The sequence below is a fragment of the Danio aesculapii genome, chromosome 19 (assembly GCF_903798145.1).
Source record: "Danio aesculapii chromosome 19, fDanAes4.1, whole genome shotgun sequence".
Lineage (NCBI taxonomy): Eukaryota > Metazoa > Chordata > Actinopteri > Cypriniformes > Danionidae > Danio > Danio aesculapii.
The window spans coordinates 43,535,852-43,559,984 of record NC_079453.1 but is presented as its reverse complement, the minus strand read 5'-3'; the positions used below and the strand labels follow the sequence as shown (position 1 = coordinate 43,559,984).

At 36.1% G+C, this 24,133-nt stretch overlaps 3 protein-coding genes across 3 annotated transcripts in view; 1 reads left to right on the top strand and 2 right to left on the bottom strand.

Annotated features, from left to right (window-relative positions):
* Positions 1-1,253: 1,253 nt before the first annotated feature.
* On the top strand, positions 1,254-4,942 carry chrac1 (chromatin accessibility complex subunit 1). The gene is made up of 3 exons (XM_056479967.1): positions 1,254-1,441; positions 4,424-4,550; positions 4,632-4,942. The coding sequence occupies exons 1-3, from the start codon at positions 1,289-1,291 to the stop codon at positions 4,709-4,711; spliced, it is 360 nt and encodes a 119-aa protein (XP_056335942.1). The 5' UTR covers positions 1,254-1,288; the 3' UTR covers positions 4,712-4,942.
* A 1,862-nt stretch (positions 4,943-6,804) lies between these two features.
* Positions 6,805-10,376, bottom strand: si:ch211-57n23.1 (uncharacterized). Its single transcript, XM_056479883.1, has 2 exons — positions 9,882-10,376; positions 6,805-8,137 (listed from the first exon to the last, which is right to left on the bottom strand). The coding sequence occupies exons 1-2, from the start codon at positions 10,349-10,351 to the stop codon at positions 7,996-7,998; spliced, it is 612 nt and encodes a 203-aa protein (XP_056335858.1). The 5' UTR covers positions 10,352-10,376; the 3' UTR covers positions 6,805-7,995.
* Positions 10,377-16,289: 5,913 nt separating this feature from the next.
* ago2 (argonaute RISC catalytic component 2) overlaps positions 16,290-24,133 on the bottom strand; it is a 29,205-nt gene continuing 21,361 nt past the window's right edge. Inside the window, exon 20 of the mRNA XM_056479106.1 lies at positions 16,290-23,255. Within this exon, the coding sequence (XP_056335081.1) occupies positions 23,147-23,255 (109 nt within the window). The 3' untranslated portion in view covers positions 16,290-23,146. The remainder of the gene's footprint in view (positions 23,256-24,133) is intronic.

Genomic DNA, 24,133 nt, shown 5'->3' with positions numbered 1-24,133 from the left:
GTTGGACTATACAGGCTTACGCACACACACACACAGATACACAGCACGACACTTCCTGGCCCCAATCCAACGCCTTCGTATGCTTTCACCCACTGGAGAGGGTGGGCGGGTCTGTGACCAGCGCCTCCATGGCTGCAGGACCTGATGGCTGCCCGCCCTTACCGGACTATTTCCACACCCCCTGTTCCCATCCCCTGTGGCAATGTTATGTCTTGTCGGTGTGTTTTTGTGCTAGATTGCTGGGGCTTTTTCTTATCCCTGATCTCACATTGCTCTAACTTAAGAGCAAGGTGAGAGGGACTTTTTTTTTGCCTCTTTTTCCTGACTGTATTTTATTTCCTGTTCCACCTCCTGTGACCTGTCTTCCCTGGAGTTGTGATGTCTGTGCACGGTCGGGGGGTTCCATTTACCTGCATTTCGTTGCCTTGTACTTGTACATGTGTGATGACAATAAATTGAATCTAATCTAATCTAATAAGTTGGCGGTTCATTCCGCTGTGGCGACCCCAGATTAATAAAGGGACTAAGCCGAAAAGAAAATGAATGAATGAATAAATATATAAATAATTAATAGTGCAGGCAGGTAAATAATTAAATAAATTACACCAATGTGTATACGAAAATGCTAACCAACCTGCACCCTTTCAAATGTTTAGTCATTCATTCATTCTCATAAGCATGTTGACCTGTGGGAAAGCAAATACGGAACTACATTCAAGAAATGAGTAAGTGTTGGGAGGGGGGATAAACTTTCAGTTTAGCATTTTCATATTCCCACTACATTCGTTTAATTTATTTTTATTATTTAATAATTAATTATTTAGATATTTATTTATGAAGGAATTTGTGATTTTTTATATACATTTATTTATTTGCATATTTATTTATTTATTATTTTATTTATGCATGAATTTATCGATTTATTTACTAATTTATCTATATATTTGCGTATTTATTTATTTATTGTTTTTGCAAGTTTCGTCCTCGATAAATCTGTTTTAATACTAACTAATTTTAATACTTGTTAATAATTGTTTATTAGTTTGATTTACACCCTGGCCATGGAAGATAAATCAGAGAACATTTTTCTTTCCATATCAAATACATATATACACACTTTTTTCACGATTTCATAATAATCACACAAAAAAACATAACGTTCTTGAAGGACTACAAAACGATTCTTTATAAAACTACAATTCCTACGTACCGTCATCAAGTGACGTCTGTTTGAAAGCCTGTGTCGATTTACTTCCGTTGCTCTGGAGCGCCTGTTGAACAACAGAACATGTCTGAAACGAACATGGAGGAGAAAGTAGATCAAACTACAAACAGTAGAACTATTTCTCTACCTATTTCCAGGGTGCGATTAATCATGAAAAGTTCTCCCGATGTGTCCTGTATAAACCAAGACGCTCTTTTCTTGACGACAAAAGCAACGGTAATTTGACGCGTTATTAATCAATGGATAGTCAGATTATCCTCAGCCTCGTTCAGTTAAAAATGCCGTTTAATGTTTTGCTTTTGGTCGCTGTGAACATTTGTAGCATTGGGTTATTTTAGTTTACAGCCAGACACTGCAGGTGAATAATGTTAGGCTAGAAAAATAAACGTTAAAAGTTATGACTAAACTTCACCAGTTGATTAATTAAAGTAAGACATTTTGTTATTGTATTTCGAGTAGGGCTGCTCAATGTATCGTTTCAGCATCCATATCGCAATGTGATCATTCGCAATAGTCACATCGCAGGATATATGCAATGTTGAGTGTATATGATTTATCATTTGCACGTGTTTTTGATGCCTGTGATTGTATATTTATTTTAAAAGCATTCAGGTATAAGAATTGTACAATTTGTGACCTTAACTACAATTATTTTTATTGAATTATTTTTATTTTCATCATTCAGTTTCTCTACTTGAATACTGTTAGACTCGGGAAACGATAAAAACCCTTTATTTCAATTGTATCTTTTTCTTAATTGTATTTATAGATTGTTATGCATAAAAATACTCACAACACATGCAAATACAGAAATGTACTGCAAATAGAACAATGAAAATGTGTCGGGGGACCCCAAAAAATGTATAGATTATATTTATTAGATTATATGTAGTAGGGTTGGGCGATGTAGAATAATTTGGCATCATACGATGTCTAATGTAAAACATCACGATGGACGATGGCATTGTCATCGTAGGTGGCGGTGAATAAATTATTTATGAATAATTAACTACTTCATAATGAATAAATTATATGTAGCCTGCCGTTTCAACTACCTGACCCACATGGTCTTTGTTTTACCCATAACCAAATCATAAATAAATAAAGATAAGTTACACACAAATTACCACCTGTCAATCACTTTTCCCGCGGGACTCTTGCATGAATAGGCAGAGTGATCTGTGGCATTATAATGGCGTCAACAAACTTGGTTGGTATAAAAGGTGCTCAACCAACAGGAACCAACCAACATTATTTGAGGTTTTCACAAAAATTACTAAGAACAAGCGTGAAAGCGAAAGACTGAAGCAGTGTACTTGCGCTGTGAGACGTTACCTGATAGATTCAAAAGACAGAAGAGTGGTTAGATAGAGACAAGATTAATTAAATTTCACATTTAACAACTATAGTGAGACGCGATCCAGCGGTACATCCTTGATAAACAGTCTGACGTGCACTGCTGTCTCTGTGTGAGTGTGTCAAAGTGTGGAAGGAGGGCTTTTCAGAAATGCTAGATGAAACGCCAGTGTGGATGTGGATCGTTTTGGTTCTAAGATGCCATTTTAAAACTAAGACGTATTAGTGTAAACGGGGCCTAAGTGTGTATTTTTCACGAACTGGTTTGCGGCGAGGGCGGAGAATCGCCATGCCGGCTCAGCATTGTGATGTCTATTAGCCATCGGCGATGGATGATGGCATCGTCTATCAACCCAACCCTAATGTGTAGATGCAAATAGTAAACATTAATTCATCGATCTCTGACTAAACACGTACATGACAATACATGAAAATATAGGAATGCCCTGCAAATAGCACAGACCACATGTGTCGGGGGACCCCAAAAAGTTTATAGATTGTTGATTAGACTTTATGGAGATGCACTCCCACTGCTGAATCATCCCAATCGATCTAACTGTATAAATTCTTTTCAAATAGAGATATTAAGTCATCTGGTGAGATTGTATTCATATCGCAAAATAAAAAAATATCGCAATATTGGATTATTCCAATATCATGCAGCCCTAATTATGAGGTTTGTAAAGAGATGTTTACATACGCAAAAGTGTCATTAATTAGTTAAATATATGTTATTTGCATACATTTCTGTCACAAAAAAATCGGAAAATCTTCTTGATGACGTCAGTTTCACTGTTCTCGTTTAATTGTGTGGACCTATTAAGAGTCAAGGATTTTACTGAGGGGATTTAGAAACATTCTGAAAAATAACTAGTTTTATTGAATATAACACGTTATTACAATAAGTAGGGCTGCACAAAACATGGTATAAGCATCGATATCGCGATGTTATCATTCGCAATAGTCACAAAAATGGAAAACATAAACAGTTGTTTCAATATAATGTTAACATATACTTTCTCTGTGAATGTATGTTTTTAGTTTCACTGCAAATGTCACATCCATAACGCTGGAATTGCTAATACATATATATTAAAGATACTCTAGAGCCCCAGAGAATGACTTTGACTGTATATACTTTAAATATATATATCTTCTCGTGAGACCCGCAGTATACAAGTCTTTTTTTTTTTATTGTTTGGTTAAAATATTTAATATTTAATAATTTGCATTACATTTTCTACATTTAAGTCGCTCAAATTAAAATACCTGTCAAAGCTGCATCGATTACAAGAACAATTTTAACACTGTACTAGGCATGGGGCGATAAATGTTTTCAAGGTATACCGCGGTTTGGAAAAGTCAAGGTTTTAAAACCGCCAAAATTTTCTGGTACACTGCTCCTACGGTATATGTAAGATTATTTTATTGAAAAAAATTAGTTTGTTTTTTTTAAGGCCAACAGAATCACCAGCAGAAAAGATATCTAAAGATGCCATTTTAAATTGTAAAGAAATCTGTGAAACTAATGATGAGAGCAGAAGTCAACGATTCACTTTATTTAGCCTGACATGTTTACTGCTCCAAAATATGTTAAATGTTTTTCAAAATAAAATATATTGTGTTCAAATGGGGAAAAAGTAGTTTTTTTTTTTAATCCAGACATTTAAAATGACTATTATAGAGCAGCAGTCACAATACTGTGAAACCCTAAACCATGATATTTTTATCCAATGTCATCATACTGTCAGAATCTACATGGCCCATGCCTACACGATGTATTTGTATATAATTGAAAAAAGTTTACATTAACCATAACCTGAACGCTTTATTTCCTCCTAGGAGCTTTTTGTCCAGCACTTGGCTCTGTCCTCGTATGAAAACGGATCCAGTAAAGACACAAACTCCCTGTCATACAGTGATCTGGCCGATACGGTGGAGGAGACAGAAACGTTTCAGTTTTTAACTGGTGAGTCTCGGCCATTTCTCAAATGACAAACACCACTCGATCCAAGTCAACAATAAACAGTTTGCTCTCTTCTATTTTTAGACATCCTTCCTAAGAAAATCTTGGCCAGAGATTATCTCAAGACGCTGGAAGAAATGGAAAAAGAGGATGACAACCTGTGATGTATAGCAAGTCAGAGCAAATCACTGCGAACTGGTCCTGTCCACTTCCTCACTAAAAAAAATCACACAACGCTGTCTTACAAATTAGGACATTTCACCCAAAGAATTGTACTTTTACACCTCTTGGTTTAGAGGGGTTACGAACACGTTTTACTTAATGTAGTCTCTGTTGTTTTAACATCCACTTATACTATGCTGAGTCTAAATAGACATTAACCGCTGAGTACTGGAAAGCAGTTTGTCCTCAAACTTTAATATCTAGTTTGTGATTATTACTGCTCGACACCTTGATTTGTGTGTACAGAAAAGATCTTTTTCATTCCAGTCAATGTGAAATCAGAGCTTGCTCCTAAATGCATTTCTCAGGGTTTCGAGTGTGTTTTAGAGACATGCTTGATTGAATTTTAACCACTTGACTGCTGAGGATGATAATACTGCATTTGATTGATGAGTGTGAGGTTTATATAGTGTGTATAGTTTTTTAAAAATGCTTGAACAGTTTGAGTTTGTATTTGAATAAATACGTTTGATGACTGTTATGTGTTCACTGTAATTTTGCCTTCATATGGCAGTCGGTCACAAGCTTGCTGAATATTTCAGTTTAACTGTATTTCAGAGGTATTTTCTTAATCAAATACGATTTAAGGTGCATTCAATAAAATATTGAATCTTGTGCATTATTAAGCTTAGTCTGGAGGCATAAATATAATGCCAGTACCTAAAATTCATTTACTATGGCAAGCTGATTTGACCTTCAATTAATAACCCGTACTAGTACCTATTTTCAGGTTACTAGTGCTTATTTTTTGCATAGTATCTTTTCCATTAAGTACTAGTACATAATTATTAGATACTGGTGCTTTTTAAAAATATACTAGTGCTTACTCATTACACACTAGTTCTATTTTTATTAGATATTAGTACCTAGTATTAAATAGATACTAGTAAAAACTGAATAGTTGATATCTCAATGACAGATCCCCATAGAAATCAATAGAATTTAGTTCTTTAAATTTGTTACTAGTTCTTATTAAATAGATACTGGTATCTATTTAATACATTTACTGAACTAAATAAAACTATAGTTAAAAAAAGAAAAGACTAAAACAACTTTTATTATTTAAGAAAATGTTACGTTTAATTTTTGAGTCATTTTGAGCTCTTATGTATGGCATTTTCTGGCCTGATTTGATTTATTTTAGTTTAAAAAAAACTGAATTTTGTTGATAAATTACTTTGATGTTTATTTACAAACCTATTCTTATTAATAGTAGTAGAATGTAAATAAATATATGGGCAACAGATTTTTTTTTAGCTCATCTGTAATTTTACATTTCAAAGTAGTTGCTGATCACAAACAATATGTTTTTAACTTATGATTGGGTGATATGATAACAATTTTCATGTCCAGAGCCCGTTTCAGAGAGGAGGTAAAGTGAAAACTCAAGAGTATATTAATCCTGAATAGAGGGAAACTCTGGGTTTTCTGTTTCATTATGGGAAGACCAAACCAAGAAAAAACAGGTTATACCATGGTAATTTACTGTGAACCTAACCAAATCAGGAGCAGGTTTTCTTCAGTTTCTTTTAGTCTCCACTTTTCACCTGAGATATAACAGTGATAAAAACTAGGATGTCATGGTGGCTTAGTGGTTAGCACTGTTGCCTCACAGCAAGAGGGTCGCTGTTCGAGTCCTGGCTTGGCCAGTTGGCATTTCTGTCTGTATGTTCTTGCTATGTTCGTGTGGGATTCCAGGTGCTCCGGTTTCCCCCACAGTCCAAAGACATGCGCTATAGGTGAATTGAACTAAATTGGCTGTGGTGTGTGAATGTGAGAGTGTATGGGTGTTTTCCAGTACTGGGTTGTGGCTGGAAGAGCATCCACTGCGTAAAACATATGCTGGAATCGTTCCGCTGTGGCGACCCCTGATAAATAAGGGACAAATGAAAATGAATGAATGATAAAATTAAACATGAATTGAATTTGAACTTTTTGCTGGGTGCTGTTGCCATTAGGGTTGGGCGATGTCGAACAATTTGGCATCGTAAGATGCCTAATGTAAAACATCGCGATGGACTATGGCATCGTCATCGTAGGCAGCAGTGAATTAATTCTTTTTGAATAATTAATGAATTCATAACGAATTAATTATTTGTAGCCTGCCGTTTCAACTACCTGAACCACATGGTCTTTGTTTTAGCCATAACCAAATCATAAATAAATAAAGATAAGTTACACACAAATTACCACCTGTCAATCACTTTTCCCGCAGGACTCTGGCATGAATAGGCAGAGTGATCTGTGTCGTTATAATGGCGTCGACAAACTTGGTTGGTAAAAAAGGTGCTCAACCAACAGGAACCAACCAACAGTATCTGAGGTTTTCACTAAAATGACTGAGTACAAGCATGAAAGCGAAAGACTGAAGCAGTGTACTGACACTGTGACACGTTACCTGATAGATTTAAAAAACAGAAGAGCCGTTAGATAGAGACAAGATTAATTAAATATCACATTTAACAACTATAATGAGACGCGATCCAGCGGTACATCCTTGATAAACTATACGACGTTCACTGCTCTCTGGGGTTTTGTGCTGAAAGCACCATTGACTGCTGGAGCGCAGATGCTGCAGCACATGATAGAGTGTGTGTGGTCACTTGATGTGTGTTTTCAGCTGTATAGTGTGGAAGGAGGGCTTTTCAGAAATTCTAGATGAAACACCAGTGTGGACGTGGATCGATTTTCATTCTAAAATGCCATCTTAAACTAAGACGTATTAGTGTAAACGGGGCCTAAGTGTGTATTTTTCGTGAACTGCTTCCTGCTGTGACGGCGGCGGGGTGGAGGAACGCGATGCTGGCTCAGCATAGTGATGTCTATCGGTGATGGATGATGGCCTCATCTATCGACCCAACCCTAGTTGCCATGGTGAATCGTAACATCAGATCTCCATTGATCACAGCTTTTTACACTCTTAGCTCAGAGTTAAACTAAATTCAGCTGTTCTGAAACTCGTCAAGTTTTATCTCAGAGTTGGTTGAACCTCCTTATTGAACCGGGCTCCAGATGGACCCAAAATTCAAAAATACTATACAGATTTTGAGTGAATTATGAGGGTAAAAAAATGCACCTCCAAAGAAAAATGCAGGGTGCTATTTTAGCATGCAGTATACTGTCAAAGAAGTTGTTTCTTTGATTAAAAAAAAAAGAATGAATCATGCATTAGATTATTTTCCACAAGCTCGTTTGACATGAGATGGTTTGTGTTGCTCATTTTAAATTACTGGGAAAACAGTTCATCAAGTCGAAGCTGCATAGTGTTCAAAAACCTCTCCAGATTGAGCAGGTGTTTCTCCAGAAGAGCTGCTGCTTGCTCACGGTTAGCAATGGAGCCTCTGGTGTTTTCAATTTGCTCCTTCAGACTAGGAGAGAAAATAAAAGACATGATTCATGCAGTTTTTTAGTATCGATATTTCCGACAAATTATCAGAACTTTCACACATAAGAAAACCAACTGTGTTGACGTTATGTAATCATATGGTGGAAGCCAGATCATTTTCTTTCCCTCATTAGCATAAACAGCCCTGAGTGAGAAGCAGCTGTCTGCCATTAGAGTCCTGTTTTTGAATCTGCCACTATGCTGATGCATAGGTGTTTGTAGCTCCACCCTCTTTTGAAAAGAACACAATCTCATTTGAATTTAAAGCGACAGTCGCCAAAATGGCACAATTTAGATCCAAGTCTAAAAGGTGCAGTTTCAAATAGCTATAACACATTATTTGTGTGGAATTTTGAGCTGAAACTTCACATACACACTTTAGGGACACCAGAGACTTATTTTACATCGTGTAAAAAGGGGCATAATAGATCACCTTTAACTTTGGGTCATTTTGTCCCAGATTTAAACATTGATCATTTTTTTCAATTGATCATTTTTTCAGTCAGTGCCTATGCAAGTAAATTTAATTGACTTATTTTTATATAATTCAGAGTAATATTAGTGTTATTTGTATTTTGTTTTTGTTAGAAGTAAATATAAAGGCTTCATGAAATTGGTTTGTTTTATAACATTATTTTCAGCATCTACAAAATCAAAGAAACAGAAAAGATTCCCTGTAAAAAAAAAAGTGACTCAACTTAAAATTGTAAGGGACTCAACTTAACGATGACGCGCCACAGATAACTGTTGGGGGGGGTTAAAGTCCCTGGCGTCTGGCTGAGATCAAGATCTTTTATTACGTTTGGCTAGCTTAATCGATTTACTCCCGGAGGGGGTTAAAATCATGGGCCGTGCAATTTACTTCCAGAAGGAAGTTGAAATTGGGGGGCACGTAACTTTTCGATTGAAGGTGAAAAATCGAATCTGTTGGAGACGTCCAATAGATTAATAGGTACCGAAAAAATCCACAAAAGCAGGGTGGGAGAAATGGGGAGAACCAGAATGGGGAAGTCCCAGAGTAAAATGAGAAAATATGATACACCGGTGTTTTTGGAATATGGAAAAACTGTCTTTACGCTGTTTTCATCTGTTTTTATATTATTTGTTTCTGTTTTATTTATATTTGTTTCTTTTATTCCTGTTTATGTAAAGCACTTTGGATTGCCACTGTGTATGAAATGTGCTATATAAATAAACTTGCCCTGCCTTGCCTTTTGATTAGCATTATTTCTTTTGGGTTGTGCAGTTTAAATCACAGAATTTCCTCAAAGTAAATTTAATGTATACTGTAAACCAGGGGTGTCCAAACTTGATCATGGAGGGCCGGTGTCCTGCATAGTTTAGCTCGAACTTCCTTCAACACACCCGCCTGGATGTCTAGTATACCTTGAAAGAGCTTGATTAGCTGGTTCATGTGTGTTTAATTGGGGTTAGAACTAAAATATGCAGGACACTGGACCTCCAGGACTGAGTTTGGACACCCCTGCTGTAAACGTACAAACTTTTTTGGTCACATCCATAACGCATGTTTATTTTACTTATTTAGAAACTAAAATATGTTAACAGATTGATATATTTCTGATCCTATAACCCTGTGGCAAGTTGCTTTTGGTAAATATAAACAGATGTTTCAATATAATGCTAACATTTGCTTTCTCTGTATATTTATGTTTTGAGTTATTACTGCAAATATCACATCCATAATGCTGGAATTGCTCATGTGTCACCTGTTGAAGCTATAATGCTCTTTCCCGTCCTTCCTCTTCTCATCCAGATCAAGGAAGACCTTCTGCATGGTGTCTGTGGTCTGGATGACGGCGAGGTGATCGTCCCGCACGCCTTGGACCTCCTCTCTGGCCTGTTGATCGTAGGATGCTCCCCCGTCCTCCATGCCGCTGGATGTAGACACGGCCTGCAGAGCAGCTCGGTTCTGCAGCACCAGCATACGGGACTTCTCAAACTCCTCTGGTCCTGCGATGTCGTCCCAGCACACCGGGGAGGACGGCGGCAGCCAGAAGCGCTGGGTGCAGTTGGCAGGCGTGCCGGGTGTCTCTCTGAGGAAAGGACTGTCAGCTGGGAAACTGCTGAGGAGCTCGTGGAGTCCAGAGCCCCAGTCGGAGTCCTCCATCCCTGCGCCGGTTGAGCAGGAGCAGAGCGACAACAGGAGCAGACAGCAGGACAAAACACACCACATCATCCTGTCCTGGACAAATGCATATGAGGACACTGGACAGATTCACAGCAGAAATGGGGGGGGGGGGGGGGGGGGGGGGGGGGGGGGGGGGGGGAGGGGGGAAGGGGGGGGGGGGGGGGAATTTTCATCAATCAAAAACATTAAATTTTAGATGTTAAATAGAAAAGATTATAAAGTAGTTTCGACCAAACGGTTTTAATTTAAAGGTGCAGTATGTAAGTTTGACACCCAGTGGTTGAACTAGGTATTGCACTCCTGGATCAAAACAAATGCAAGCGCAGGTTGCCAGATATATTAGAAACGGCTTCTATTTCTCACAGGTGAACAACAGAAAACAATGATCACCTCAGGTAAACCATGTGCTTTATTTAGTGTTAAATGCTAACAATGTGAGTTTGAATGCCATTTTACATGACATTTATTGCCATATAATGAAAGCAGCAGCAGATAGTTCACCTCAGATCTTGAAAATAAAATAAACCATTTGAAATTGAACTGTAGAACTAAACACATATGAATGATTTATCATGAGCATTTAATAATGTTAAACCGGGTTAATGTGTATTGAATAGATTATAAACCTTACCATTTCGTCAGTGAGTGCATTATTCTGTGCTTCTGAATGGCTGTATTTAAACTTATGTCGTGTTTCATTTGCTAATTAACAACCTCATGCAGAACTGAATCTGCTACTGTCCACCGGAGGTCGCATTTCAGGTCAAGGACGTATGTTTTCAGAGCTTGAATGAATGAATGAATTACAGGCAACCCGGGGTGCTGAAATATAATTGGCTAAACTGGCATTGGGCAGGTAAAAACTATCAAAACAAAGACAGCGTTCCAGCACGGAAAACACTTGTTCAAAGCACAATATCTGACTTTTTTTTCAGATAAACAAGAATGTTCACTTAGCATGTTTCCTAAATATCTGCGAACATGGATATCATGGATAATTTTATGCTTTAGAAGAGTCAAACACTTACATACGGCACCTTTAAATTGAATATAAATGTCAACTTTAACCCCTTAAAACACTATGAAATTTGAGATATTACATAGAATAGATTATAGAGTAGTTTTGAACTCTGCAAATGGTTTTATTTAAATTGGATTTAAAATGTCACATTATCAAGTCTATTTATAATAATCTATTTCTAAAAATGGTAAATGGTTGCAATGCAAATGTAAAAAATAATAATAATTAAAAAAAATAATAATAATAAAAAAAAAAAAAAAAATATATATATATATATATATATATATATATATATATATATATATATATATATATATCCCCACAATCTCCTCATAACTTATACTCCCCATAATCACTGCACTATTTAATATTTGCACATTTAAAATTGTACATATTCATTGCACGTCGTTGCACTAATTCATCTTGAATTATACATATCCACTGCGCATATACATTTGTAATTTTGTTCATATCTATCTGCATACTTCTGATTATTAATAGCAACCTGTACATATATTCATCATAGTCAATACAACCTGTATATAATGTCCATAGTACAACCATCTGTAAATATCACCACAGGTTTTCTATAATTGCACTTTATAACTTATCAGTAGGCCCACACGGAATCTGCGCACGCAGAATTCCGCAGATTTTTAGCCCATCATTAATTCTGTTTATTTACTTGAGTAAATGTGTGTAAATCTATATTTATTCAGTTTTTAAATTAATTACAGTAATATTATTGACTAATATGAAAATGTTCATCTGATTTATGTACAATATAGTTTATAAAGTAATATTTTCTGTCTTTTAGTAGATATAATAAATGAGAGACTTGCTTTGTTTACCAAATAAAGTGGATCTAATTGGATTTGCATTTTAAACACTAAATAAAAGTTAAAAAGATATTACTTTTTATTTCACATATTAAGGTTTTAGTTATGATACTCCCAAAATAATTCAGCAGAAAACCGCAGATTTTTACCAAAATTCTCCGGATAAATAGCAAAAAACATCCGCAGATTCCATCTGGCCCTACTTATCATGCACTTGCTGTTATTGCACTCCTGGTTAGACCAAAACTGCATTTCGTTGCCTTGTACTTGTACTTGTGTAATGTCAATGAAGTTGAATCTAATCTAATCTATTCTTTTTTTATTTATTATTCTGACCCAGATATAGACAGTAAATGTTCACAAATAATGCAAAATACATATTTTTTCTTTTAACACTTTTCAGATTAATATTAATGTAAATGTAAAATATATAGGATTCATAAATGTTGACTGTTTCTGTAATATATATATAAATTTATGAAGAGTTCAGAAACAAAAACTAAGTGCAGTCTAAAATTGTTTTGTATGTAGGTTCAGTAATGATTAAATATACATAGAGTATTCTAGCATCTACAAAATGTGCAGCAAACAACCTTAAATATGTATTCATGAGCAAGAAAACTGAACTATTAAACACTGATTCCATAATGTGATAAATAAAGGTTTAATTAATGATAATTGCTGGAACCCAAAAGCCACTTATTTGACAGAATTGTTAAATAGTGATGGTCTTCACATACAGTTGAAATCAGAATTATTAGCCCCCCTTTAATTTTTTTTTTCTTTTTTCCCCCTTTTTTAAATATTTCCTAAATTATGTTTAACAAAGCAAGGAAATTTTCACAGTATGTCTGATAATATTTTCTCGTCTGGAGAAAGCTGAATTTGTTTTATTTCAGCTAGAATAAAAGCAGTGTTAATTATTTAAAACCCATTTTAAGGTCAAAATTATTAGCCCCTTTAGCCTTTATTTTTCTTTATGATAATCTACAGAACAACCCATCGTTATACAATAACTTGCCTAATTACCCTAACCTGCCTAGTTAACCTAATTAACCTAGTTATGCCTTTAAATGTCACTTTAAGCTGTATAGAAGTCTCTCGAAAAAATATCTAGTCAAATATTATTTACTGTCGTCATGGCAAAGATAAAATAAATCAGTTATTAGAAATGAGTTATTAAAACTATTATATTTAGAAATGTGCTGAAAAAAAACTCCGTTAAACAGAAATTGGGGGGAAATAATTCAGGGGGGCTAATAATTCTGACTTCAACTGTACATTCCCTCAACACTCAACAAAGACTAATGAGGGGAATCATAGCGTAAGCTGGACTGGTCGTAAAGCTCAAACAAGTTGAGAAATGTTGAAAGCTGCCACAAAATGTAGTTATTTGGGGAAATCAAGTTGCTTCTGTAAAGCTGCACAGCAGAACGGTTTTAACACAACGTGTAGCGACATTATATCTCATGATGAGCCATTTTAACACTTCTCACTCTCAGGAATGACGTAAACTTTAAATTAGTTTTACTGAAGGGAGAAAAACTCAAACATTTAAGGCATTCTGAAGCTAGCTATTAATACATGAATACAAATGCTAACTTCGTCGAGCTCCGTCACAAAAACTCACACACATTTAATGAACTGCATCGTGAATTTTAATCTAAATTATTTTTTGAGGAAACTCCTAAAACCGACATTTTTCTGTCAGTGTCATTCTTAAAGGTTTGTTTACAATAATAAAGCAAAGTTAAAGCCTATGACACAGTAAAATGTTAAAAGAATTAAGTCCTAAACTTACCTCAGAGTCAGCAGGCAGAAAAAAAGGCTCCCGAGTCGCGATCTCCTCATAAACGAGCGATTGGAAAATCTGACTCGCTCCTCAGAGCGGCACAACTCATCTGACCAGTGAACTGACGCTAAGAAAAACCGGCTGTTTTTCCACGAATACGACAGTGATACACTAAATACACTATGAGTTTTATAAATAACACGACATGGTTGAGTTTAAAGTTATTAAACGCCTGAAAAATGTGACTTTCTACAGTTCCAGACACTCTATCAGCTGGGGGATTGGCCGTGTCTCGATATCTAGCGAGCTCCCTATCTAGGCAGCATGTTTGTCGCGCGGAACTACATACTTTCTATGTACATTCAGATGTAGACTAGGTTTTGAAACACGACCATAGCAAACTTTTTAAAGGATGTATGTGAACGTGACCTTTTTCTTTTGATGGTAAATGGAGGCATAAAGGGAAAATTCAAGGTGTTTTATAATGCAACGTGTCATTCTTTTTGTACCTCAAATAGACAAATATTTATAGCGGCAGCGAATAGCAAACAAGACAAATACTATAAATTGTATATATAACCGTATATTTGAACCATACTATAGTAGTTTATTGTTTATTATTAATACTTTGTTAATGAATGCTACATACTTTAGTATTAGTGAGCTGATAAACTGCAGCAAATGCTGTAGCATACTTTCATTTTGTACTACACTAAACTGTGGTATATTGTAGTACAATATACCATAGTTATTGAAAACATTACGGTATTGGGTAATACTGGAGGTGTATTACTATTATTACAGAATTACCATAACAGATTAAGTCAAGTACTTCATTATAGTTACACTATTTAGTATGTACTATAAATAACTGTATTGTATAGTATGTACTATAAATTACTGTAGAACATGTCGTGTAGTAGATTTTTCTGTTGAATCATCCATTGAACTGCATCCCAGTCATCACAAATACTGCAGAAGACCTATTGGAACCCACATGAACAAAGATTCTCAAAAAAATCAGTCAAGTTTGGTGAAGTAAAAATCATGGTTTGGGGTTAAATTCAGTATGGGGGCATGCGAAAGATCTGCAGAGTGGATGGAAACATCAACAGCCTAAGGTATCAAGACATTTGTGCTGCACATTACATTACAAACCACAGGAGAGGGCAAATTCTTCAGCAGGATAGCGCTCCTCATACTTCAGCCTCCACATCAAAGTTCCTGAAAGCAAAGAAGGCCAAGGTGCTCCAGGATTGGCCGCCCCAGTCACAAGACATGAACATTATTGAGCATGTCTGGGGTAAGATGTAGGAGAAGGCATTGAAGATGAATCTAAAGAATCTTGATGAACTCTGGGAATCCTGCAAGAACGCTTTCTTTGCAATTCCAGATGACTTTATTAATAAGTTATTTGAGTCATTGCAGAGATGCATGGATGCAGTCCTCCAAGCTCATGAGAGTCATACACAATATTCATTCTTTTTCCACTGCACCATGACTCTATATTCTATACTGTACATTATTTCTGTTAAGACAAGAATTTTATCTGAGCAAAGTCAGACCTTACTGTCCTAATTAAATCATTAAAAATCAGGGCATGATCATATTTTATTTGGTAAAATAATCTACAGGCCTTTCCCTTTCATATAAGCCACGTCTGATACCAAATGATTAACTAGAAGTCAAGTTATTATTTTGTTGTTCCAAAAATTTGGATAGGCGACAAGACTTTAGTAAGGTAGTGTAAATGAGCTGAAACTTCTCATACACACTTATTATGCTTCTACTTATTTACACAAACTTATTTTACATCTTGTAAAGGGGCATGATAGCACTCCTTTAAAATTACTTTTTATCCCCCACCAAACCATGTTGTACATCCACCAGAGTAGCTGAATGTGTTATGTGGCATTAGACCATTAAACATTCTCCTTTTGTGGTAGAGGAATTTACAAAGGACTGAATAATCACATCTGAATGAACAAACCCTTTAAATCAAAGCATTTATAAGAGAGTGTGCATCTGAATCTTTTTTTAACTTACAAGTTCTGTTGGCTAAAAAGAAAAAAAGAGCTAAACTGTACAACAGAAAACTTAGCTCTGGACTGTAGTCTGAAAAGAGAGAGCAAGCACCAGTGCTGGCCTCAGGAAACATTGTTATTGGGTTTTCAAGAATCCACACAATCTGTGTTTACTTGCAGATGGCTGTTTGGCGATCCAGAAAAACATAAGTGTAGAGGGATTTCAACATGATCTCAGCGATCAGGAATGGAAGAAAAGCTGGCAAAAGCAGCAGAAAGAACCAGACATAAGCATCATAAAGACACAACATTAAGAGGAAATTAACTTTATTAAATGATGCAATACACAGTCAAGCAAAAGTGAGCTATATTAAATGATACGTTTTCACATTATGTCTTAGCAGGGTTTACAGCATATCTTGGTTTGTAATCTTATTTGCAAAAAAAAACTCACTTTACATTACCAAGAAACAACAACATAGAGCTTAGCAGTGAATGCAAACACATGAATCAGAAATTAAAGACTTTACCATGACAGGAATGACAGCAAATTTAATTTGGCATGTTATAAAGGAGCAAACACGAGGTGAAATGAAAGATAATTTGCTGATGTTAAAAATAAAAAGAAATCAGGAAGGTCTGACGCCACAAAGCAGTGCAAGAAAACCTTCAGCTAGAAACTTTGGTCGCTTGGCTCTTCCATGACCAACATGGACAGGCTTTTACTAAATAATAAAAAAACCTAGAGCGTCCCAGAATGAACAGTTTGTAATTCATGCTGCGAATTTAATAAAGCAAACTAAATAAAAGGATGATTGTCAATTACAGATTATAAGCTAAATGAAACTCGATGTGTCAGTTCCAGGACACTCCTACATTCTCGGAGGTAGTTTCATGGCAGAAAATGAAAGATCTGATCTGTGGTGACTTGCATGTTGTGGTTGATAGTGCATATTTTTATAAGGCCAGATATTCTTCATTATGATCCATCCATCCATAAATGCAGTTCTAAGGCTACATTAAGACACAGGTGAGGGAAATGGGAGGCAAAAGCAGATACAGCCCTTAATGGCGATACCTGAGTCAACTGTAACTTTTGACTGCAAATGTCACTACGTATCCAATAGCTGTGATGCAATGCTAAAGCTAGAGGCTTGCTAATATCACAATGTCAGTGAATATGACCGAAAACCTTGCATTTGATGTGCATAACTGGTTTTAAAGGAGCGGCTCAGTCTCATAAATGAAGGTGTTTTGCTCTGTTGTGGACATCAAACCTTCCAATAGGGGGAAACAGTTTGAAAAAATTAAAAGAGGTTCACAAAAGAACAATAAATGAAGAGTTTATGCAGCATTTATCAGGCTTATGAGGTACTTCACATCTATACACTTTATTTTTTTTCGACCAACGAGTCATATGGTTCCTTAAAATTCCTATTGTAGCAGAAAATACCTCGTCTTAAATAGTCTGTGCGCCCAATTACAACAGGGCGTCCTTTAAAACTGCTTAGAAAGTGCAAAATACAAATACTGATCATTCTATGCAGCATTCACTCAAAGGTTGCATGATACATGATGTGGCGCCGAGCATCAAATTGAAAGAAAAAAAAAAAGGACAGTCCCTTGATCAGGGCCAGGAGAGATTTCCAAAGGCACACAAACACGACATAAAAACACGCTGGACGTTATTGAGCTCACCAATGAGAAACGAGAATCCTAATTGATTTCCACACAACCTTTTGTACCTTAATATGCTCTCTCCATCTCGAGAAACTCAAATGCCAGTGTATCAGGACGCCCCAACGCATCCATAATCAGAGTTTGAGAGATGTCAAATTAAAACTCAATTCCCTTCATAAAATGTAGCGACGTCACATGACAGTTTAAATACAGATAGCTTAAAAAAAAAAAAAAATCGCCGTGGAGCTTTCATCGAACGGATCAGGATCTGATGAGTGCCAAATCTTTATTGCAATACTGGATATAAATCAAGTAGAAGAATCAAGTATAACCCTAGCACTCCCACAGCTCATCGATGACACAGGTTGACAAGCCGCTTTATAGGAAAATGCTCCACCGGACATGCTTTAGACAGCAGTGGTCATTGGACGATTACTGTCCTGTATGTTCTCCATAATATGGCACAATTCTAGATCAACCAACTCAACGTGATGGCTGACAAAACGAAACCATGTTGGCAACAATCTTGGCCCGAACGCTCGTTCTTGGCTATTTGTTCTCCAGAATGGCTCCGCTTAAAAGAGGACTCGAATTAAGCTGATGCACATTGATGACTACATTTTAAAAAGGGAAAGGATTTATTTTGGTCCGCTGCTATTTTGTTACATCCCTCATGTTGATCCATCATACACAAAATAAAAACTAAACACGTAATACACAGTATAGGCTTGTGTTGTTTGGTCACAATTATTGTTCTTTGTCATGAGCACATATACATATACGGGATATTTTAACATTAGCACCTGACACTATTGAGGTAGTTTTTTTTTATGTTTTTTTTTTCTTTCTCCAAAGTTGGTTTAAAAAGCCAGGTCATGATGAAGCTCTCAATTATTCCGATGAATCAGTCACAAGAACCTATTGTGCTGCTCATATCTGAATAAATAACATTTTAGCATGTACTGAATTAATGGAACTGTGCTCTTTTTGGAAAACTTAAATCCCTTGCGAAAATTTTGGTCATTTAGATTCGTTTTAAAAACAGTAAAGGGGAAGTGTTCTGAAACACTAGTATGCCGTCATTCCCCAAATAAATCAACTAGCTAAATGGCAACTGATCTGTGGTTTAGTTTGTGCACAAGTACCACTGCCATGATTACAGGACCACCACAGAGTGTTTGCTGGTAAAGCAAAAGGGCTTCATATAAATGTGAATTTGGCTCATTTGGTACATGGGTATTGTATTATAGCTCAAAAACCCTTCCAATCTGTCAAACATGATCAGTAAATGGCAAAAAACACACAGAAAACACTGCCTTATGTACACTTTTTACAGTACAGCACCACAAACATCAGATCTTTGTGCCAGTGTGTATTCTGAATCATCTGTCCAAATGTTGCCACTATTAATCTAACGCAACGATGAGTTTTGAGATACAGTTCAAAGTATGCATGGATAAAAAGTCCAACAATTCAAAGCTGCTTTCAATGTGCATGCATAAAACCAAACAAAAAAGGAGCAAACGGATTCAAATAATAGATGTTCTTAACCAGTATGCAGGCTTGTGAAGTACATTCAAACTGTTCGTTTGTATCCATATGGTTGTAGCAGGTCATAAGGCTGGCATCTTTGAAATTTGCCACCTTAGGAATTATAAAAGCATTAGAGTAACAAAACTATCACGGTATGTAAAGAAAGAGGCTTACATTTCTGCTTCAGAACACTAGTGCAAAGTTCTAATGCAAAATACATTAGCAAATATATCTTTTAAGATTAGGGGCTCTAATCTTTGATGAGACTGGCTTTTTTAATAATAGTCACTGGGGCAATCGACTAGTTTTATTCAAACCATAAAGTGGAAAACAAAGAAGCATGTGGACACTGTAACCCCACACAGAACTTCGCCAAAGCAATATACAAGCTTCACTCAAGCAGCAAGAGACAATCTAGAAATGATGATGAAAGAGCGATCCATTGAATGTTAATGGCATAACATTGACGGATAAACAATTCAAAGCTTTCGGAGGCACCATTTCAATTTTCAGTTAACACTATATGTGCCTGTTAAGATCTGAAACAGAGATGCTGCAGCATAGATTATCGTGACGGTCTCTACAAAACCAGCACCTTACACTTCATCCTTCTCCCTCTGTCCTTGGTCATTTGCATTTAACGGAATTATTTCATTAAAAAAAATTTGCATCAGATTCCATATGTCCTCATTAAAAAGTTATCATGAACAGAGGAAAATAGAAAACACGAAATGGGATTTGGGAAGTCTCAATTTGGTAAACGCAACTTATTTCGCAAGACCACCATGTATAAAAAGAGCGACGGCTCTAAATGGAAATGAGTTTTTGCATAGCGTAAGAACTCAAGACCTTCTAACTTTGAATAGGTTAGTGCCAATATGATTGTACATGAACAAAGAAACGAGGCCAAGACTAATCTAAACTTGATGGTTCTTCTCCTCTCTAACCTTCCACAAATTATTAACACCTCTTCTGATATAGTGCAAAAACATCTCATATTTCATACTTGAGAAATTGCATATGTTGTAGACCTTTTGACTAAGGTGCTGATTTTAAACAGGTTCAAATACTAAAAACTCAGTAACTTCTGAAAACATCTAAACAGAGCAGTTCATGAGAATGAAATATAATGGTTTCTAAGAAAAACAAAATCTGATTGTTCAAGAGAAAAATCGATGAAGTAGTTTTGCCGATGATTTCATCTCACGTTTCTGATGCTAAAAGATAAATACTATTATTCAAACCTTTAAAAAAATACAGGAAAACTACGTGACACATTCAAACGAGTACATGGATAAAAGCAACAACACGCTGCGAATTATAAAGGGCAGAAAACGATCAACTGGAATTCACGCTATACATTTAGGTACATTTAATGGTGCACACCCAAGCATATTCTTTTTGGATTCACGTCTGACTTACGAAACATCAAACGTTCGACATTTGAAACTTGCAGCACTCAATCGTAGCTTTGAATACATAGCTTAAAACTATCAATAAAACAATAAGCATCTAGGCTAAATGGCAGCAGGTATGGCCTCTGAACAAGCATGAATAAACGAAGATGCCACTTTAGAGCAAGATTTTCAACTTCCACTTACAGACGGTTTGTGCAATTATGAGGAAATGACCAGTGCGGTAATGTTACCATAATGCAAGTAACAGGTAACAAGAGGTAGGACATCTAGTCATTTCCACACAACTGCACACAGTTAGCATACACAAAATCCATTTAGCCACCGAGGGCAAACTAGGGATGTGTCCATTGCTCTTAAAAAAAAAGTGCATCTAAATTTCACGAGTTACGAGATCAGCGCCAAACAATAACATAACTCTAGTCAAGTATTGGAAGATAAATTAAAATGCCCCTCATACACAGTCTGTTGGGTAATGTGTCGTAGATTAAAATAAAATAAAACAAACAAGCACTCTATGCTTCTCGTTTAAAAGGTGACGATAAAAAAACAAACAAAACAAATGGTAGTCTCAAGAATAAACTCTAGCACCTACAATAATTATGTCCTATTGTGCTTCAGTTATGGTAGGACACCCACTACAAGTACATAGTAATCTTGTTTGGCTAACAGGAATAATTGAGAGCCATATAAAGAACATCCAATTGTTAATAAAAATAGAGTATTCTGTAAGCTAATACTGCTACAGCGGGTACAGGGCTGGAACTATTTACACTACTAAAAGTACCCGGCATGAAAAGGACTACATTACAAACGTTCTAAATTCATAATTCATATACACAAACATACCACTAGAATCTCTTGGTTAAGAATGCATAGTTAGAAAAAAGATGGTTAAAAATTCCCAAGAATTTCAAGTTCAGAATTGAAGCATTATTTGGGGAAGTGATGTTACGGTTAATTCACTAACAAGACTCGATAGATCGACCACTACACGTCATGATATGCTTTAGAAGGCCGTTTACAAGAAATCAGTTCACCGACACACACAGACAACGTATTGCGCTTCAAATCAAACTCCATTTGGACTGGTTCACACTAAATAAATGTTTTCTATTTATTTAAGTAATAAACGCCTCAACGCTCGCCTCATGACTCTATGAAAGGTCTCTAAATGAAAGATTAAATCTCTAGAAACTATCTAGAGTGTTAGGAAGAGATACGAACAATTGTCATCATGGGAACTTCCAAGTTATAATCTAGGAAAAAAAAACTAAGGTGCATTTGAAATTTTCATTCTGACTTCGTTGTGTGAAAAATCTGATATTTGTATCGTTCTTTAAAAGTCTTGATTGCCTGCTGGAGTGTGACGACGGTGTTGTCAGCAAAACACAGTCAAACTTCACCACTGGAAACAGCACAAAGAACCAAGCAAAAAAAATCACAGGGCTCCACATTCCCCAATATTACTGACAAAAGTCACCACAAGTTTCATTTTGGGAAACATTTTGGACACGAAACGGTGCTTAAAGTTTAACGCGATTGAATTTCGATGTGACAAATAAAAGAATCACTCTCCAACCGAAAATTTAGGTTGTTACAATCACAGCGGACAACCCAGCGAAAATGCTCATGGCAGTAAAATTGAAATATAATCTCATCTAAATGCTCAATGCAAGATATTAGTACTTTCCAGGCCATTAATCCAAAGTACTGAGCAGTTTCGGCACGGAGAACCCGGCACAGGAAAAACAAATGAGAACCAGTCTCAAATGAGCGGCAGAAAACTGATTGTCAAAACAATTCCTACATTCCCACATCCAAAAGCGTTCATGATTCTGCACTGACACATGATCATTGGCGGACAGGTACGCAGTAGGTCGACTGAGCCCTGGACTGAACAATAAATCACACCACTACATGAAGAAAAGAAAACAAATCATATTAGCACAAGTAAATGAAATAAAACAGGATAAGTACTTTTGTCCTGAAGTCCCCTTCTGGTCAGTGCACTTGCGTTCGCTGATAAATAATTTAGCTGTGGAAACTGCATCGCCACAAGCCCTAAAACCTGATCCGTGAAGTCCTAAACTGACCCGAATCCATTGGTTTGATGAGTTTGTAAAAACTACTATTCAACAGTCTCCATCACCTGCCTTGGCAATAGTCCTAAATCAAGCCCACCTGGATGCAAATGTAACTTTCAGTGTAAAAATAGTCAGAATTTTTTGGGATTGACTATGTAAACGTGTTAACTTCTAATCTGACATGCACAACAGAGATACACAACCATGCCCACCAAACCAAATGAGGAACAAAAATAAAAGATAAATGAATTCACATGTCAACTTGGTGGATATTAAGTATGTTTGGAAATTGAATAAAGGGGCGATTAAAAATCGAACAGCATGGTGATTATCATTTTGTCTCCATTTGAAGGGTCTTGTTTGTATAACACTTAAAATTACACACACGCATATACACACACACACATACACCGTGCTGTTTTCAGGATTGTGGGGCTTGGTTCTGGCTTTGTTCAGGCGAAGTACATGGTGCGCAGTGTGTCCTGGTGGATCTGCACAGCTTTGGCCAGGGCTTGTTGATCTCTGCCGTTACTCTGACCTGATGTGTGACTGCCTTCAGCACTGCCAGAAAACAAACACACACAAAAACTCAGGTCTAGTAGGATAATAATGCCAAATATAAAGCTTCAGTCCTGTATTTCTAAAATGTCTGTGACATTTGGCTTACTGTAGTGTAAAAGAGCAGATTGTATAGAAAAAGGACTTTTATATTTACCCTAAAAAAATTACCACCAAACAGGGCTGCGAGATATTAGGAGGGAAATAACATACAAAAACCCAAGAATTATCACTAAGTAACTTGAATAGGTACATAAGGAAATAATTAATTATCAACCAATTGTGATTTTGCTGGGGTTAATCTGCAAGAAAATAATAATATAGCTGATAAATTGCTTTTTTTTTTATCTAAAGACTTTCCCCATTATTGGAAAACTCTTTTAGGGCTCAAAAAAAAACATAATAAAGCTTCCTGTTTTTATTGTTTTAATTTGATTTCTGTAGTTTGTTTGACAAGAAAAAAAACACTAATACTGCCTTTTCTTGCAGTTTTCTACCAATTTCTAATTTCAAATTTAACCCTACACCAATTTTGTCCAGTGTAAGTGAAATGCACACATTTCAATTTTTTTGACCAATAATAATTGGTTATTTGATAAATTTAACTAATTATTTTATTGATTACTCTTATTAAAAAATTAAACAAAATAAATGTTGTAATAGACTACTCTAGTGTAAAATAAAACCAAGTAATGTGTATTTTGAAGGTTTGCTATAAAACAAAAAATGCAACGTCAGTTTTATGCATAGCCAGATTGAAGCATAATTTTCATGCAAAAATATCAGGTGATGTAAATGCTATGCAGAGTCTGAAATAGGGCTGCACGATTAATCGAAAAATAGATAGTGATCTCGATTTGACCCCCACACTATCTTAATCC

What these genes read in the sequence shown, in the direction of transcription:
- chrac1 (XM_056479967.1), top strand. Translation starts at nt 1,289, where the DNA reads ATGTCTGAAACGAACATGGAGGAGAAAGTAGATCAAACTACAAACAGT. An exon ending in TCTTGACGACAAAAGCAACG is followed by an intron (nt 1,442 to 4,423) that starts GTAATTTGACGC and finishes ATTTCCTCCTAG; the next exon opens with GAGCTTTTTGTCCAGCACTT. An exon ending in AACGTTTCAGTTTTTAACTG is followed by an intron (nt 4,551 to 4,631) that starts GTGAGTCTCGGC and finishes TTCTATTTTTAG; the next exon opens with ACATCCTTCCTAAGAAAATC.
- si:ch211-57n23.1 (XM_056479883.1), bottom strand. Translation starts at nt 10,351, where the DNA reads ATGATGTGGTGTGTTTTGTCCTGCTGTCTGCTCCTGTTGTCGCTCTGC. An exon ending in GAGCATTATAGCTTCAACAG is followed by an intron (nt 8,138 to 9,881) that starts GTGACACATGAG and finishes TTTCTCTCCTAG; the next exon opens with TCTGAAGGAGCAAATTGAAA.